An 18,552-nucleotide genomic window follows, 5' to 3' on the forward strand; every position below is an offset into this window, starting at 1 on the left:
GTCAAAAAAATTCAAAATATTCAATTCAATAGCCGAAAAATTGGGCATTTTCATTAAAAAAATTAAAACTCGAATATCTCGAAAACTGTTAAGTTTAGGATGGGGGGTTCCATAGTTAAATCATTCAGAAATGGTGTGTACTACACGCCCTTAACGGATCTAGGTCGACTTTTCCTGTAATCCTGTATATATATAAATATTAATTCACCTCTTATAATAGGCGCGACAGACTTAGACCACACGACTGAAGTAAAGTTTTTTTAGCAATAGGCTTGCACAATAAGCCTGCACTGTGTCTTAGACGAAACGTAGCTGGCTATGAGAGAAAGAGAAAAAGAAAATGTTTGCTAGAACCTCTCTCTCTTGCTCTTTTTGCCTTGTCCGATCACACTTTTCGTAACGCTCTCTTCACACATTCACCAGCTTACCACCCAAGCCATGCGTACTTTAGAACACACAACTGAAGTAAAATTTAAGAAACGTAACTCTTTCTCTTGCTATCTTCACTAACTTATATCTTCCTCTCAACTTCCGTTTGCCGCATTCACCGGATTATTCCACAAGTCAAGCGTGCGTAAAAAAGTTTTACTTAAAAAAATGTGAAATGTGATTCACTTTCGACATTAAAATACAATATGTGATAATATAATAATTGTTGACAAATTTATTACCTAATTAAAATTTAGCTGCAAAGGTATTTTTATTTATAAAAACGCATTATTAGTAAACAGTGTATAATATTATTCACGTCAAATTATTTAAAAGTTTAAAAATAAGTAGTAAAAATTAAAGAAAAAAACTTTCATTTGTGTTTATTATAATGATGTATTTCTATCCACATTACTTTCGTAATCGATAGGCGTGTCATTAGTTAGGGCTGAAATAAAAGAAAAAAGTTATAAATAACATCGTTTTATAAATATTCTTATCCCTCAATATTTCCAAGCTGACTCAATTAAAATTACCAACACTTCATTGAACACAGTGGGTAAACATTTAGTTATAGAACTCTATAGTACCCAATTCTGTGACTGCTTAATGATCAGATTTTCTCAAAATACATAATAAATGTTGGAAAGTAATTACAGATAAACAGACTATACTTACAATCACGAAAGAGTAAGCGAGGTCCGGTTAGTGCTATAAGAATGGCACCAATTGGAGCAGATATTACTACACTGAGGACACTTATGGCAAGGATTGCTTTCGCATATCGCTCTTCATCCATTACTGGATTTCCAGCTGTCTGACCATTATGAACTAAATCTAACGCTGCTGGACCCAACGCTGCCTGTTAAATAAAAATTATTCAATAATTTTATTACATATGCAAGCATTTTGCATTTACGCGTTATTTTATTATCTCATAAGATTGTTGCTTCCCTCATACAAACCTGAACTGTGGCTTTAGCTAACCAAGTTAGGCCAATAAAGAGTTTTTCTTTGCTATTGAGTCCACAACCAAAACTCACAAAAAACGTTACAATTACACGTAATATGAGACATGACACAAGACATATTGCGCCCATTCCTATAACTTGAGGATCTAAGGCACTAACCTAAAAAAAAAAAAAAAATCAACAAAGAAACTAATGTTAACTTTTAATACTAATGAAGTTCTAACATACTGTAACTTGAGCACCAGTAAATGCAAAAAGTATTGGTTCAAAAAATATCCAAAGAATCCTAAAGATGTTGCTAACTGGGTTTTTATTAACAGGCCAACCTTGCTTCTCCCAGTAGTATGCAGCAACAAAACCAGATGATACTATTGCTAAAGGACCTAAAAATAACAAAATATTATCTCTTAATATAACAAAACTATCACAGGACCAATTCTATATATTTAACATATTTGAAAAAAATTTGGAGCAAAGCTGTATTTTTTCCTTGTTTTCTACCTGTTTCTGCATCAAACAAAAAATTTCTGTAAAAATTAAAATAATTAATAATAAACGAAACTACGATTTATTTTCCGACTACAAGCAAGGACACTGGATACTTTTTACCCCGTAATTAAGTACGGTCGTCTTGAAGAAGATGATAAAAGTCAAAATGTGCAAATGAAGTCGTAGTTATAGACAGTACATAAAATATTACAAATAGTCAATTTAAAAGTAATAAAAAACTACCTGCACCGCTCCATCCAATCAAATTCGATATGAATAATGAAAACAAACCACCCAAAAACAGAGCTAGAAATCTTAAAGGAACTACGTATATATCTCCTCTTTCCGGAAGAATAGACGTTAAAGCGCCCCAAAGTGATCCAAGAACCACACCGACTACTATTGAAAGCGGACCCTGAAATAAACGTATTAACCTATATTACAAGAAACTTTTACGTACTTATATTCTAATTAAAACTTGTACAAACCTTTATAATATTGAAAGTCATTGAGCCGGTTGAGAACATTGCATTAAGTATGATTGAAAATACCGCAACACTAACAGAATCATCTATGGCAGCTGCAGCCAACAACAATGTAGGTATTCCTTTAGAGACACCATAACCAGCGTCGCGCAACCTAAACAAACATGGCACCACTACAGCCGGTGAAACCGAAGCTATCATCGAACCCAATAAAAATGCTGTAATCGAAGATATTTATACAATTAAGTATACAAAATATAGATCACAAAAGAACTAAAATATATTGTAATCAATAAGTAACTCACCCCACATCCACGGTAACCCTAATAAAAAGTAAGTGGTAACAGCAATAGCTAAGCATTCGACTACCCAAGGTATAAGACCAAGTTGTAAAACTGCTACATAATGTTTTTTAAGTACACCAGCGTCAAGACCGAGACCAGCTCTAGTTAAAATGATTACTAAAGCAACTTTCCTGCAATAGTAATTTTGAGTTACAAAGTGTTCGAGTGAATTTTGTCTTATGACAATGTAATGTTCTTTTTATTTTACCTGAGATCTTGATTAAGTTTTCGATAATCATCAGTCATATGGACTAAATTTAAGTTTTTGCATAGTATTCCAGTAAGTAACATTCCAATGAGGGCAGGTAGTGTTGTTACTTTTAACCAAATCCATCCAATTAAGTACGCGGCTATCACTAGAATTGTCATACTTAACAACTCGCTGTTTAAGCTCACAGTTTCGCCCATTTCAGCGTATAAAATACCCCAGACGAGTAAGACTACAATATGGTTCAGAATGGTTTAGATTATTCAAGTATTTTCAAGTAATATTTTATGTATTTTAAAAACTTACAATATGGTTCAGAATGGTTTAGATTATTCAAGTATTTTCAAGTAATATTTTATGTATTTTAAAAACTATGTTAGGTATGCATGATTTAAAATGCACGCTAGGTTATTTAGGAATAGTGAAGTTTACTTAAAACTTTATTAAGCTTTAATGGCTTAAAATTAATATATTCGTTAATTTTATATACTATATGAATGGTTATATATTCATTATTATAATGAAAGAAACTTACAGAAAAAAATTATACACAGTCGCTGAGCGGATTGTCTGTAAGTAGGAAAAATCGGAAAAGGAAACAGTTTGTCCCACCATGAAGGTTGCCACGACGGCGTTGGATCCGCTTGGTGGCATTGTAAGCAAAATTTATACCACCATCTACAAAAATTGATACTATGATTTTTGTTCATTATGACTATATATATTTAATGTTACTATGATGACTATGTATATGAAATCAATTTTAATCGTTTTAATAAGAATTAACAAAAACAAAATTATTCTTTAAAAGTAGAGACGGTAAGCATATAAAAACATAACTATATGCCTTAGACGCTTTACTTTCTTTAATCTCATATTTACATTTTTATGAATAATTCATGAATCCAAGTTTTAGTGGTCGTGAATTTATGGTACAAAGGAGTTTTTTTTTTGCTATAAAATAAACTAAAGAACATAAATACTCACGGAGTTGGCGTATTTTTTTCATGGCTATTTTCATCTGTAAATAAAATTTTCTGTTGAATAAAATTTGACCTATAATGTAATATAGTTTATTGTTCTATAGCTCATTTTCTATATACATATTTTTAGATAGAGATTTATAAAGTACCTCAAACGTACAGAAGACTACAGCTTCTGTGGTGTAAAGAAGATTCTGTCGTGAGTAAGGTAGCCAGAGTTCCTGGCGAGGGACAAGAGTAGGGTCGGCAACGGGCTTCCGATGTTTCTAGTATTTCAGGCGTTGAAATCAAATCAAAAACAGCTTTATTCAAATAGGCCCCAAGAGCACTTTCGAATCGTCATTTTACAAAATAAAACTTTAAAATATATTATTATTTTTGTAAAAGTTAAGCTACCACTGATTCGGAATGTAGATTCTGCAGAGAGGAATCGGCAAGAAACTCCGCAGTTACTCTTTTGAAAAATAATATGTAAACTGTGTTTTAATACAAAATTAGTATATAGACTAAAGTAACCGCTTACCATCAGGTGGGCCGGACGCTTGTTTGAAAAAAAAATTATGTCTTTCTTTTAAAGCAATATTTCACTTCAATTTTATTTGGTAAGTAATTTTAAAAAAAGATGAAAAATATTTCAAGCAGAATACCTACATATGTAAGTTTAATTTTTGAAAAGGTGTTAAATCTTACACATATTATATAATTTTTTTTACTTTTTAACCGACTTCAAAAAAGGAGGGGATTACTCAATTCGACCGTATATATATATATATATATATATATATATATATATATATATATATATATATATATATATATATATATATATATATATAATATACTTTTTAACCGATTTCCAAAAAAGGAGGAGGTTCTCGAGGTATTCGACTGTATTTTTTTTTATGTATGTTACATCAGAACTTTTGACCGGGTGGACCGATTTCGACAATTTTTTTTTTAATTGAAAGGTGGTGTGTGTCAATTGGTCCCATTTAAATTTATTTGAGATCTAACAATTACTTTTCGAGTTATATCTAATAATGCGTTTTTACTTGACGCTTTTTTCGTCGACCTACGTTGTATTATACCACATAACTTTCTACTGGATGTACCGATTTGGATAATTCTTTTTTTGATGGAAAGGAGATATTCCTAGTTTACCATACCATGTACCATGATAAGGAAACCAGGATCTGATAATAGGATCCCAAAGAAATCGAGGGAAACTCTCGAAAATCCGCAATAAATTTTTACTAGGTGTACCGATTTTGATAAAATTTAATTTAACCGAAAGCCGATGTTTATCGTGTGGTTACATTGAAATTTTATTGAGATATGATCTTCTTTTCTTTTAAGTTTCCAGCTATATTTTCAATGTATTTTATCAACAAAATTTTAATTTTACTCGTTTACAATATATTTAGAAATGACTACTTTTATTGACGTCTCTATTACCTGTTTTCATAATAAACAAATTAATTGTTGTTACCTATAAATGTATACACGCGAACACCTATAACACAACAATGTATATATACAATGAAATGTTAGGCCACAAAAGTATTTACAAAAATTTTAGACAAAACACACACACACACACACAAATACACATGCACACGCACGCACGCCCAAACATAAGCAAACAATCACATCACATTTTTTAAGCTGAACTAACCTGTGCGTGTCTTTGACTCCATGACAAAATTCTTACAATAAATGTGTTCCCCTGAAGCATTGAACAAATATTATCCTTTGATATTTAACATGATGTTGGCCGATGCTCAGACCTACCCTATATGCACACAAAAATTCATAAAAATCGGTCCAGCCATTTCGGAGGAGTATTGTAACTAACATTGTGACACGAGAATTTTATATACCTTTATAGAGAATATGACTCTTGAATAAACAAAAATAAGATTTTGTATACCAAAAAGCGATGGCAACTAAAATGTTCTTCCTATCAAAACTTCGTGAAAACATACGTAACTTTATACTTTGATCTCTATCTATACTTATATTTTATTAAAATTTAATTAAAAATGTGCTTTATTATTATATACGAATTTTTATAGGACCAAATCAAATATAATTTTTTACTATTAATTTTTATTAAATTTAGAGAAAGTTTACTACAGTGAAACAAATAAAAAAAAGATTACCTTTTTTATTGAGGTTATAGAAATATTAGACAAGGCACACTTTTTTATATTGATGAGAATTAGCTACACATTCTAAAAAGTAATTTGATTGTAATTATAATAATAGCTTTGAAGGTTATTAATTAAAATCTAATTAATTAAAGTAATTTTATTACCTACATTCTCTATATTATGGAATCAATTTAGAGTAGACACTTCTCATAAACTGAGATTGAACTGAGATAAAACAGATACTTCAAGGTCAATATATCACATCTTGTGTTTAAAAACCACAAACATATAAAATATTTGGGGAGTCGTGACTGCGTCACCACGGTGATCGGACGTGCCGCTTACGCTTTGACCAATTATTGTCAGTCTACCCACATAAATTTTATAACACGTTACGATGAGTGAATTTAATTGTGATGAAGAGGAAAAAGATGACGATATGTTATTTGAAAACAATAGTGAGATATTAAATTTGTCAGAGGAAGGTACAAAAAATATTTTGAACTGTGAACAACGGGTGGAAAAGAGACCACATGAAAGCAGCGATGAAAATATTAACAACAACAACGAGTTTATTACTGTCACGAGGAGGAAAGTAAAATATCGCATAGTAAGTGATTCAATGTCTACTCAAAATGAAAATTCACAAATTGATTACGAAATAATACATGATAAACATGAAGTATCTATGACATCTTTAAAAATGTTACCCAAGCAATTTGCGATGGCGAAGCTACTGAGGGATGAAGATATTCAAAATATTGTTAAAATTAAGTATAAAGGCCCATATAAAGTATTAATTCAGTTTAATTCAGCTGATAGTGCTGATAAACTCCTAAAATGTACAAAAATGGTAGATTTAGGGTTTAAGTGTATGATGACTATGGAAAATAGATATACTTACGGTGTAGTAAAGGGAGTTGATCTAGAACTTGACGACAAAGAGATATTGGAGAATTTAACTTCAGAATATGAAATCATCGCTGTTAAAAGACTTAAGCGCGTAGATTATGACGGGAAATGGATAAATAGTGAAGCTTGCCGCATTTCTTTTAAAGGAAATACACTACCTACATATGTAAAAGGATATGGTGTTAGATTCAAGGTCGAACCGTTTTTGTTCCCGGTTAGTCAATGCTCAGGCTGTTGGAAATTCGGTCATTTCTTAAGATTTTGTCCTACTAGAAAGATTATTTGTCCAAAATGTGGAGGGAATCATGACAACTGTGAAACGAAAGAATTGAAATGTCTTAATTGTAAAGGTCCACATTTTGTGCTAGACAAAAATTGTCCTATGTTTGTCAAGGAAAAAAAAATTAGAGTAATCATGAGTGAAAGTAATGTAACATACAGAAAAGCATTGGAGATATATTTGCAAGAAAATCATTCAAATACTCTAATACCGGATCCTAAGTATAGTCCAAAAGAAAAGATAAATGTGCTTAACAGTCAAACAGAAATATACAATAAAAATCTGTACAGTTCAAAAGTTGCGAGTGAGGCTTTGATAGAAATAGATTGTTCTTCACGTGAAAGTGATAATGAAAAAGAAGACTATGTAGAAAAAAAATCAAGTACACAAAAAACGAAGAAAAAGAAAAAAAATACAAAACAAGATTCACATAGGAGCTTATTGGATATTCAACGCGTGACAGAAAATGAAATACATAACGACAGTTGCTCAGAGAAGACACATGAAGAAGAAGAAAATAAATTAGATATAAGAAAATTATTTAAAGATGTAAAGTTTAAACAAATTTGGCGTAAGATTAAAAATGTAATTTTTAGTTCTGAACAAAAATGGGAAGAAAAGGTTTATGTTTGTGTAAAAATTTTGATTACAGAGTTTAAAAAAATAGTAATTAATTTCTTTCAAAGTGAGGGTATATTCAGTAGGTTACTAGATCTTATTAATGGATAATAGTTTGGTAAGTTTAAGAATTAATTTTATGCAATGGAATGCACAAAGTCTTTGCCCTAAGATAGCTAGTTTTGACACTTTGTTAATTCAAAATAAAATTCACATAGCTATAATTAGTGAAACGTGGCTTAACAAAGCTTCGACTTTATCAATTAGAGATTATAATATTTATCGAAATGACAGGTCAGACTCATATGGGGGAGTAGCAATTGTTGTACATAAAACTATTCGAGTTCTACCTGAACATCTGAGGGTAAATAATACGGGTATAGAATTAATTAATTTAAAGGTTTTAAATTGTAAGATGTTACGGAATGTATGTTCTGTGTATTGTCCATCGAGCGTACAGACTACGCAAAACGACTGGGATAGTATTTTTTCTAAATTTAATGGTAGATCTATTATAGCAGGAGACTTTAATGGCCATCATAGCAATTGGTCTAATAGAAGCGACAGAAGAGGAACACAACTTTTTGACTCTTCATTAGATAACAGTTTTATATCAATTAATAATGGAAAACCGACACGAATTAAATTGGTTAATGGAGTTTTTCAACAATCCTCTCCAGATATCACCTTTGTGTCTACTGATATTGCAATACATTTTAATTGGGATGTAAGCAGTGAAAATTTAGGTAGTGACCATTTAATAATTAATTTTAATATAAACTATAGCGATTCTTTGCATTTTGTTCAGAAAAGAAGACTTAAGTTAGCTGATTGGAACTCATATAGGTTAAACCTTAAGCAAAAATTTAATAATTGCTTACATACATTTATAGGTAATGACGTCCAAGCTATGTATAATTTCTTTGAAACTGAAATGAACAAGGCTGCTGATAAATATATTCCTAAGTCAAAGATTTGTACTGATCCTTTACAAAAATTTACTCCTAGGCCATATTGGAACGTTTCTTTGTCTAAAGCAGTAGCAGAGCGTAGATTGGCTTTAAGCCAATTTAGAAGAAATCCTACCCCAGACAATCTGATTATAGTTAAAAATAAGGTTAATGAGTGTCAAACGTTAATAAAAAAAGCTAAAAGACGTAACTGGCAAAAATTTTGTAGTGACATAGATGAAAAAGTAACTGTAACAAATATGTGGCAACGTATGTGTTGGGTTAAAGGCTTAAAATATCAAAAAAGTTTTCATTCTTCCGATGAAAAAAAAGAAGAGTTACTGTGTTCTCTTGCCCCTGACTCAGCTTTGCAATTGTCTCCCAATTTTAGTTCAACCAACCATTGCTTGGAATCTGATTTTACTATTCATGAGTTAAATAATTGCCTTAAGAAAAAAGATACCACCCCGGGTGAAGATAATATTTCATTTTCAATGATTTACAATCTTCCAGATATCGGTAAAGAATTTTTGTTAGCTATCTTTAATTCTATCTTTTCTTCTGGTATTATTCCAGACCAATGGCGAAATATCGAAATTTTACCAATCCCTAAGGGAGATTCTACTTATGTAGAACCAAAATTTAGACCTATTTCGCTCATGTCATGTGTTTGTAAAGTATTCCATATTATGATTGCAAAACGATTAGAGTGGTTTGTAGAAAAAAATAAAATTTTATCACCTTTTACTTATGGTTTTCGACGAGGTCAGTCGTGTTTAGATTGCTTGACTAAGTTGGTGTCTCATATCCAAATCGGTTTTTCAAAAAGTATTCCTACATTAGCTTGCTTTATCGACATTGAAAATGCGTATAATAATGTGTCAGTATATGAATCAGTTAAAATTTTGAACGAATTAGAGATCGGGGCTAAAATATGTAAATATCTTTGGTTATTTTTAAGCAAAAGAAAACTAAAGATTCAAATGGAATCAGGAAATAAGGAATTAGTAAGGTGGACAAGTAAAGGGCTAGCGCAAGGTGATCCGATATCATCTCTTGTATTTAATATTGTCACTTATAAAATTAGTCAGTTATCTTTAGTTACTAATAATATCGCTCTTTCTCAATACGCGGATGATTTTGTTTTGTACATGAGTTCTAATAATTTATTAACCTGTCAAGATAATATGCAAAATATGTTAAATTCAGTTATGTGTATTTTAAATGAGCTAGGATTAGAAATCTCTCCATTAAAATCAAAAATGTGTCTTTTTAGCAGAGGTCATAAGCGACAAATTTTATCATTAAAAGTACAAGGAATTCAGTTACAACAAGTAAAAAATTTAAAATATTTGGGCTTTTGGTTGGACAGATCACTTCGATGGACAAAACACATAAGTGAAATTGTTAATAGAGTGTCTAAATTTCTTAATATTATGAAAGTTTTAGCTGGCTCGGGTTGGGGTATGCACCCTAATCACTTACGTAAAATATACATATGTCAAATACGTTCTAGAATAGACTATGGCAGTTATATTTACGATAATAGTGCTAAAACAAATTTGTTAAAGCTTGATAAAGTGCAAAACCAATGTCTCAGAATAATAGGTGGCTTTATTAAAAGTACCCCCATACATGTTATGGAGAGTGAATTAAGTATTCCTCCATTATTTATTAGGAGGCAATTTTTGGCTAAAAAGCATTGTTTAAAACTACAATCTCACTCAAACAATTTTACAATAGATCTTTTAAATGAACTAAGTATATTAAGTTCTAATAGTTATTGGCATAACAAAAGAAAATCGTTGTTAGCTTCCACTTATTTAGAAACAAAAGAGAACAATGTGGCTAGTAGTAACCCTCTTAAAATGTTTTCATTGGATACGTGGATTTCTAGAATAAATACGCAAATTTGTATTAGATGTAATCTTCTTAGTGTAATTAAGTCGAAAAAGTCTTATGAAGTAAACACGATTAAATGTAATGTTCTAGAAGAGATAAATGTATTATATAAAGATTTTATTAGAATTTTCACTGATGGATCGAAATGTGATAACGGGTCCGGGGCTGCATTTTATGTTCCAATAACAAATTTTAAAGAAAAAATAAAAATAAAAACGGATTATTTGTCTACGATGTCAATAGAACTGATTGCTATTTCAGAAGCTCTAACTTATGTTCAGAACTTTGACTTTCAAAATGTTGTTATATTGACAGACAGTAGAAGTGCATTGCAACATCTTAAAGGGTGTAGTTTAGGGAAAAGAGGTTTACCTATAGCCTATAATATAATAAGCAAATTGTACCAATTTCAATATATTAATGTCAATGTAATTTTACAATGGGTGCCGTCCCATATCGGCATCAGTGGAAATGAGGAGGCTGACCGATTAGCTAAGGAAGGGATAAAGTCAGGAAAAGAAATTGATATACTACCAGATCATTCAGAAGTTCTAGTTAAATACAAAAAAGATATTTATGGTATTTGGAAAGAACATTTCGATGAAATTTCCAAAATTAAAGGAATTTGGTATCGCACGATTCAAAGTCAGCCTCCTCCCGTGCCCTGGTTTAACAATTACAAAATAAATAGATCTTATATTATAATAGCTCATCGTCTTAGGTCGGGACATATTCCATCAAAAAGTTTTGGATTCCTTATGAAAAAAATTGGCTCTCCTAATTGTGATACATGTGGAACTAAAGAAGATTTATATCACTTGTTGATGGAATGTATCAAATTGCAGACTCAGAGACAAGTATTGTTTAGGAACTTAAAACTTTGTTCGTTCGATGTTGGGGCAGTGCAAAGTATTCTAGCGGATCCCTTATCAGAATCTGCTAGAATGATTTTTGATTTTTATAAATTATCCTTTGTTTGATTTATGTAACTAGATTTTAGTAATTGAGGTATTTTTGTTTAAGTTTTTTGTGCGTGTTCCGATTATTTTGTAAAAGTTATAATGGGACTGGCATGTCCTTGTAGGACAAAAGTCCCTAAAATCAATAAAAAAAAAAAAAAAAAAAAAAAAAAAAAAAAAAATAAAAAATATTTAAAACACAATACAAATTATGTCAATTATTGCTTACGTATATACTCTTTATTAGACTGAAATATACATTGATACTGTGATTTCTTATGACCATCGTAAAATGGCCATATTAGCTAAGAAATCAAAAGTCAACAAGACTGCGTACTTGCTTTACTAGATGCTTTAACTGTATCACGTAGCAATACAGTTCATTTTAGTATGTAGTAAAAGGATTCTATACGCTGTTATGTATTATGTATGACATTATGTTATTAGAACTGTAAAAGAACACGTGATTCTTATAATGGCAATGTAAATAAATTGTGTGCCACTGAAAACAACAATTTTTAGTTGCTGCGTTATATCTATATACAGAAAAACGAATGTTGATAATATAACTCGAGAATGGCTCGTATTTTTTTTGTATATTATTTAAGGCCTATGGAAGGTTTAAATACTAAAATAAATAAATATATATACACCAACACCGGACAGCTAGTTGTAAATGAAAAGAATCAAAGTAATTTAGTAAATAATAAGTAAACATGATTGGTGGTCTTTTACTCCTCTGCCGATTTTTGCAAGACAGATGCGCATAATGAGCAACCTCTGTTAATTGTCTAATGAATTGTAGAAAGTTAAAAATCAAATTTAATAAAATTATTAACAAATTAAAAGTATACCTGCTATGTTGCCATCTGACCTACTTAATTTTATTTAAGTCGTTCCAGAGACAGATGACATACATATAAACAAACATACAGACAAACATTTAAAATGGTTTTTAATTTACCATAAATAAAAAAAAACTATAAAGACATTAAAACAAAGTAAATTATTTGGTAAAAAAAATTAGTTAGCTATTTTAATTTTTTTCTTTTTGATCGCAATAATTGTCGTATTATATAGAAGAGTGTTTAGTTATTACATATCTACCTATAAATCACGATTTTCTCTATTTATCTCTAGTGATCTCGATTTTTTGGGAAATTTCGGGATAAAAGAAAATTTAGAGGTATGTTGCTCCACAACCTCCTCTATCTTCCAGTGAAAGTCCTATAAAAATCGGTTCAGCTGTTCCAAAGATTAGCCGGGACAAACGACGACACGAGAGTGTTACGAAAAGTGTGATCGGGCGAGGCGAACGGAAGTTGAGAGGGAGATATAAGTTAGATGGAGCTAAAGAAGTTTGCCAAAGAAATTTCACTTCTGACATGTGTACTTTGTACATACGCATTTTTTTAAATTAGTTTTTTTTTGAATTAGTTTGGCGAATAAGTTTTACACTTGACATGTGTACTTTGTACGCACGAATTTTTTTTTAATGTCGTGCATTTAAAAATATCGTAGCTGATTTAAAAAATAAACCAGTTTTTTACGTCATTAATCATGTGATGTTTTTTAACAACTCTCTGACCCCCCCACACTGAGATATTATAAACTAACTTTCCCTACCCAGAAATCACGTGTATTTTTTTTCTGCAAATGTGTTGCAATTCTCAGAATATTGTCTTTAAAGATATCTATAATCTGATTAAATTTTGAAAAATTAAACATTTTGATACAAATTCTAGACAGGCATCTATGTTGTTGGTTGTTTTTTTTTTGTTTAGAAATCCACAAAAATTAATACACGTGCTATTTCAATGTATCTCCCCTCCCTCCTTGTGATGTTTCGTGATGTTTTTCCAGCTTCCCCTTTACCCATCCCTTTGTATAAATGTTCGTCGTTGAATACAAAGAGATAAGAGTATTAGACTATATATACTCGTATTAGCCATTTGTGTAATTTCAGTTCAATTCTTTGCTTAGTGGCTTTATTTGTGTGAGTTTGACAGATATCATTTCGCCAATGTCACGTGGGATGGAGACTAGATGGAGAACACACGAAGGAGAATAATAAGTGAATTTTTGTGTAATTTCAATAAATTAAAATTTTATCCCATTGCACATACCTTAATTCACTCACTCACTTCAGCCTAATACAGTCCACTGCTGGACATAGGCCTCCACAAGTTCGCGCCAAAAATGGCGTGAACTCCTGTGTTTTGCCCATAGTCACCACGCTGGGCAGGCATAATATTACACTATAAATTTATTTTTCTTTTCTTTGAAAATAAACAGCGAATATACTAATTTAACGTCCAATTTTTACAATGTATTTATTCATTACTTCTATAATACACGATTTTTATAAATATAATAATATTTAATTTAATAATACTTACTCATGACTGTGGATTGAATGAAAAAATCTCTTTTAGAGATAAGTCCACCTTTGTCCTAAATCTTATTATTATGTTGATTCTATAATATATTTTAAGTGCAATTAATTAAATTCATGCCGACTAGTTATGTGATTTCAAGAAAAAGGAGATAGGACAAAAATATTTAAATATGGGATTTTTGCACCTATTGGTTTAAAATATTAATATGTCTAATGGAAAAAAAGAGTTAAGACACTAATATACTAAACATTAAATAAATCACTTTTTTTAATAAATCACATTTGCTGCTTTCTTATTAGTTATTATTGCTCATTGTGAAAAGTTTTATACCTGGCAGCACTGACAAAGGACAATGGATCAAAGGGCTCGTCGTGCTCTGAGTAATGTAAAAAAAACTATATTAATAATTAATAAATTAATACAGAACTATAAAGAAAAAAACCCATTTTACAATATTCCTCTTCATTAAGCGTTTATATTTATAGAACTATAGTAAGACAATAAAATTTTTATTTTAGTTAATATTGTGTAATTTACTTTATATTGAAATACCTACCTAAATAGTTAAACTTAGATCGTAATAACTTTGTAGCTTAAAATGATAATTCTAGCTTATGGAAACCACAAAACTGTATGATTTAGGTCAGTACTTACTGAAAAATATTTCGTAACTTAAAAATCTAATTTCTCAATTGCTATCTTTTTTATTTACTTTCATCTATTGACTAACTTCGGACCGATTATATCACATTAATACAAATTAGACTATGATAAAAATTCTTTATATTTTATATATTTAATTAAAATCTTTTGATTTTGTTTCACAGAACTAAACAGTTCAAGTAGAATTCATTAGTTCATCATTACGTGTCAAACAAAGAGAATCAAGGCCGCGTTCCACTAAGCGTCCGCAATGCCCGCAAAGCCCATTCTATCGTTCCATTGGCTTTCATCAAAACGTGGCGGGAATTTTAAAAAAACAACTGTCAATGTCAAATTGATTGTTCTCTCATTCAATTCTGTAAAAATGCAACGATAAATTCCCGGGAATCTATGTTGAATTAAGTTTTATTCTAATCTATGCGAAATATTCACTCACAACCCGCACAGCTGCATGCTTTTAACATACCGTCATATTGCGAGGACACAGTTGATCTGACATTTGACAGCGCCCAAATATGCAATCCATTTATACAATTCCCCCACGACGCCCGCTTCGTTTTTCACGTTAGTGGAACGTTCAACGGTCGTGATCGTTTACTCTGCCACAAGCTGGCGCTGCGAAATGCATCCTGTTCCACAAGATGGCAGTGCGAACGGCGGTAAAGACCGTACCGTGTGTAGACGTAGTAGAAAGAGACGTACTCATTAAAATCAAAACGGATTCAATGTTAATTTTTCCGAAATAAAACAATACATATCATAAAAGATACTGTTTACTTATATACTGTTACTGTTAGGTTTTTATAGAAATTAAAAATGCACAATTTTGCTTTTATAGGCTATATTCTGCCTTGTAATGTAATAGTAACGTCAATAATAAAGACCATTTTTACGCTCGCGTGCATGCTCGCGTCTATGACACAGTATAAATGTTGACATTTATAGGGTCTATTGCGACAATTGTCCCAAGTGGGGTTGAACCCGCGCCGTTAGCGTTACAGCTAGTCGCTGTGACCACTGCGCCAATTATATTGAATAAGAATTCGCGTCTCTGTTGTGTATTAGCGAATACACATAATATCTTAGATTTTCTTTCGAAATATACTCGCTTATTAAGTATATTTTCTTTGCCACGAATTCTAATAGGAAGCCCAAGACAAATTTTAATAGAACAAGAAGCTTCAAATACACATTTATGATCATTACAGCCTATAGAGTCCACTGCTGGACATAGGCCTCCACAAATTTACGCCAAAAATAACGTGAACTCATGTGTTTTGCCCATAGTCACCACGCTGGGCAGGCGGGTTGGTGACCGCAGGGCTGGCTTTGTCGCACCGAAGACGCTGCTGCCCGTTTTCGGCCTGTGTATTTCAAAGCCAGCGTTCCAAGGTGGTAGCGGAACCGTATTATCCCTCAGTCGCCTCTTACGACACCCACGGGAAGAGAGAGGGTGGCCATATTCTTTAGTACCGTAGCCACACGGTACACACATTTCATTTTACACATTTATGGTTTATGACAAATTCACAAAACTAATAAACATACCTTTAGGCATAGATAAAGTAAAAAAACTTTTACTAGATCTATGCCTTTAGGTTATTGCCCCTTTTAATAATATGGCATTGTTGTTTACGCACTATTCTCGACATTTTTTCCTAAACTAGATATTATCATTAAGATTGCCTGATAGCAATTGCTATACGCGATGAGGCCGCCTTTGGGTACTTATTTGTTTGTAAATAATATTTCTAGATTGTATATTTTTTGTGTGCAATAAAATTTTAATAAATAAAAATAAATAAAAAAAGCTATCTATTACAGGTAGGTAGGTACCTACTTATAGCGGTATGCGTCAGCGGTAACAGTCTTATCAGTAACCTTTACACTCATTTAACTTACCTTCTGCTGATAATGTTTATCTTATGTATTAGATAAACTTTATTATCAACCGGTGGAACTGGTCATATCGATGTCGCATCTCGATGGAAGAGAAATCACAGAGATTATAAACTAATAGTTATTCACTGCGATGCGACGTTCTTAGTATTCATAGGTATTTACTTACTACTGTTTGATTCTTTTTTATTATAATAACATATAATTATAATACAGTAAATAAAATAATATAATATAATTTTTAGAATATATTTAGTTATTAATTAAATTTGTTACATTTATTACGCACATATTAGTGATATTAGTAGAAAATCGTGATTTTACAGGAGAAGAAAAAAAAGGTTACAAAAAATTCTCATTCGTGAACTAAATGGGCTAGGTTCATCATATACGTAGAGTATTTTATTTTGTAGAGTAAAATACTTTTTTTCAATATACGTTTTAGATTTCCCCCCCCCCCCAAAAATAATTTAGTGTTAATAATTATTGTGTTTGCTCACAAACGAAAAAAAAACCGACTTTAATTACATCGACGAGTAATAAAACGTAGATCGACGAAAACATAGTCAAGTAACTACGCGTTATCAAAGATTACTCAAAAAGTAGTTATCAGATCTCAATAAAATTCATATGTGACCACATGACAAACATCGGCTTTCGATTAAATTAAAAATTATTAAAATCGGTACACCCAGTAAAAATTTATTGCGGCTTTTCGAGAATTTCCCTCGATTTCTCTGGAATTCCATCATCAGATCCTGGTTTCCTTATCATGGTACTGAACTAGGAATATCTTCTTTCCAACAAAAAAGAATTATCAAAATCGGTACACCCAGTAAAAAGTTATTGCGGATTTTCAAGAGTTTCCCTCGATGTCTTTGATATCCTTTCATCAGATCTTGGTTTCCTTATCACGGTACTAAACTAGGGATATCTCCTTTTCAACAAAAAAAGAATTATCAAAATCGGTACATCCAGTAGAAAGTTATGCGGTATAATATAACTACGCGTTATCAAAGATTACTCAAAAAGTAGTTATCAGATCTCGACAAAATTTAAATGTGACCACATGATGAACATCAGCTTTTCATTAAATTAAAAATTATCAAAATCGAAACCCCCAGTAAAAAGTTATTGCGGATTTTCGAGAGTTTTCCTCAATTTCTCTAGGATCCCATCATCACATCCTGGTTTCCTTATCATGGTACTAAACTAGAGATATCCCCTTTCTAACAAAAAAAAAAAATATCCAAATCGGTATATCCATTAGAAAGTTATGCGGTATAATACAACGTAGGTCGACGAAAAAAGCGTCAAGTAAAAACGCATTATTAGATATAACTCGAAAAGTAGTTGTTAGATCTCAAATAAATTTAAATGGGACCAATTGACACACACCACCTTTCGATTAAAAAAAAATTGTCGAAATCGGTCCACCCGGTCAAAAGTTCTGATACATAAAAAAAAAATACAGTCGAATTGAGAACCTCCTCCTTTTTTGGAAGTCGGTTAAAAATGACAAAAGTATATGAGTCCACATCTACCGTCCACATCTACCATCTAACAATCTTATTATAAAAGATTTATATATATATATATATATATATATATATATATATATATATATATATATATATATGTATCTTCGGGGACAACTATGAACCGATTTTGATAATTCTTTTTTGGTTGGAAAGGAGATATTCCAAGGGTAGTATTATGATAAGGAAAACCAGGATCTTGATGATGGAATCCCGGAGAAATCGAAGAGAACCCTCGAAGATCGTAGTGACGACTAGTGCGTTTGTTAATTTTTTTCGTCTACTTACGTTGTATTACTTGTCAATGTAATTGAAGTCGGTTATTTCGTTTAATAGAAAACACAATTATTTATTTTATGTCTCTTCGAAC

General features: G+C 31.3%; 1 protein-coding gene and 1 long non-coding RNA gene across 2 annotated transcripts; both read right to left on the bottom strand.

The window, feature by feature from the left end:
• Window positions 1-797: 797 nt before the first annotated feature.
• On the bottom strand, window positions 798-16,638 carry LOC123655833 (sodium/hydrogen exchanger 9B2-like). The gene is made up of 12 exons (XM_045591585.1): window positions 16,586-16,638; window positions 15,212-15,237; window positions 3,914-3,947; window positions 3,462-3,604; window positions 2,927-3,158; window positions 2,680-2,849; window positions 2,378-2,592; window positions 2,133-2,304; window positions 1,629-1,783; window positions 1,395-1,559; window positions 1,108-1,291; window positions 798-877 (listed from the first exon to the last, which is right to left on the bottom strand). The coding sequence occupies exons 1-12, from the start codon at window positions 16,636-16,638 to the stop codon at window positions 816-818; spliced, it is 1,611 nt and encodes a 536-aa protein (XP_045447541.1). The 3' UTR covers window positions 798-815.
• On the bottom strand, window positions 5,600-14,967 carry LOC123655651. Its single transcript, XR_006743440.1, has 2 exons — window positions 14,737-14,967; window positions 5,600-5,701 (listed from the first exon to the last, which is right to left on the bottom strand). It is a non-coding gene; the product is annotated as an uncharacterized LOC123655651 (long non-coding RNA).
• Window positions 16,639-18,552: the final 1,914 nt, after the last annotated feature.

The sequence above is a fragment of the Melitaea cinxia genome, chromosome 8, assembly GCF_905220565.1.
Source record: "Melitaea cinxia chromosome 8, ilMelCinx1.1, whole genome shotgun sequence".
Lineage (NCBI taxonomy): Eukaryota > Metazoa > Arthropoda > Insecta > Lepidoptera > Nymphalidae > Melitaea > Melitaea cinxia.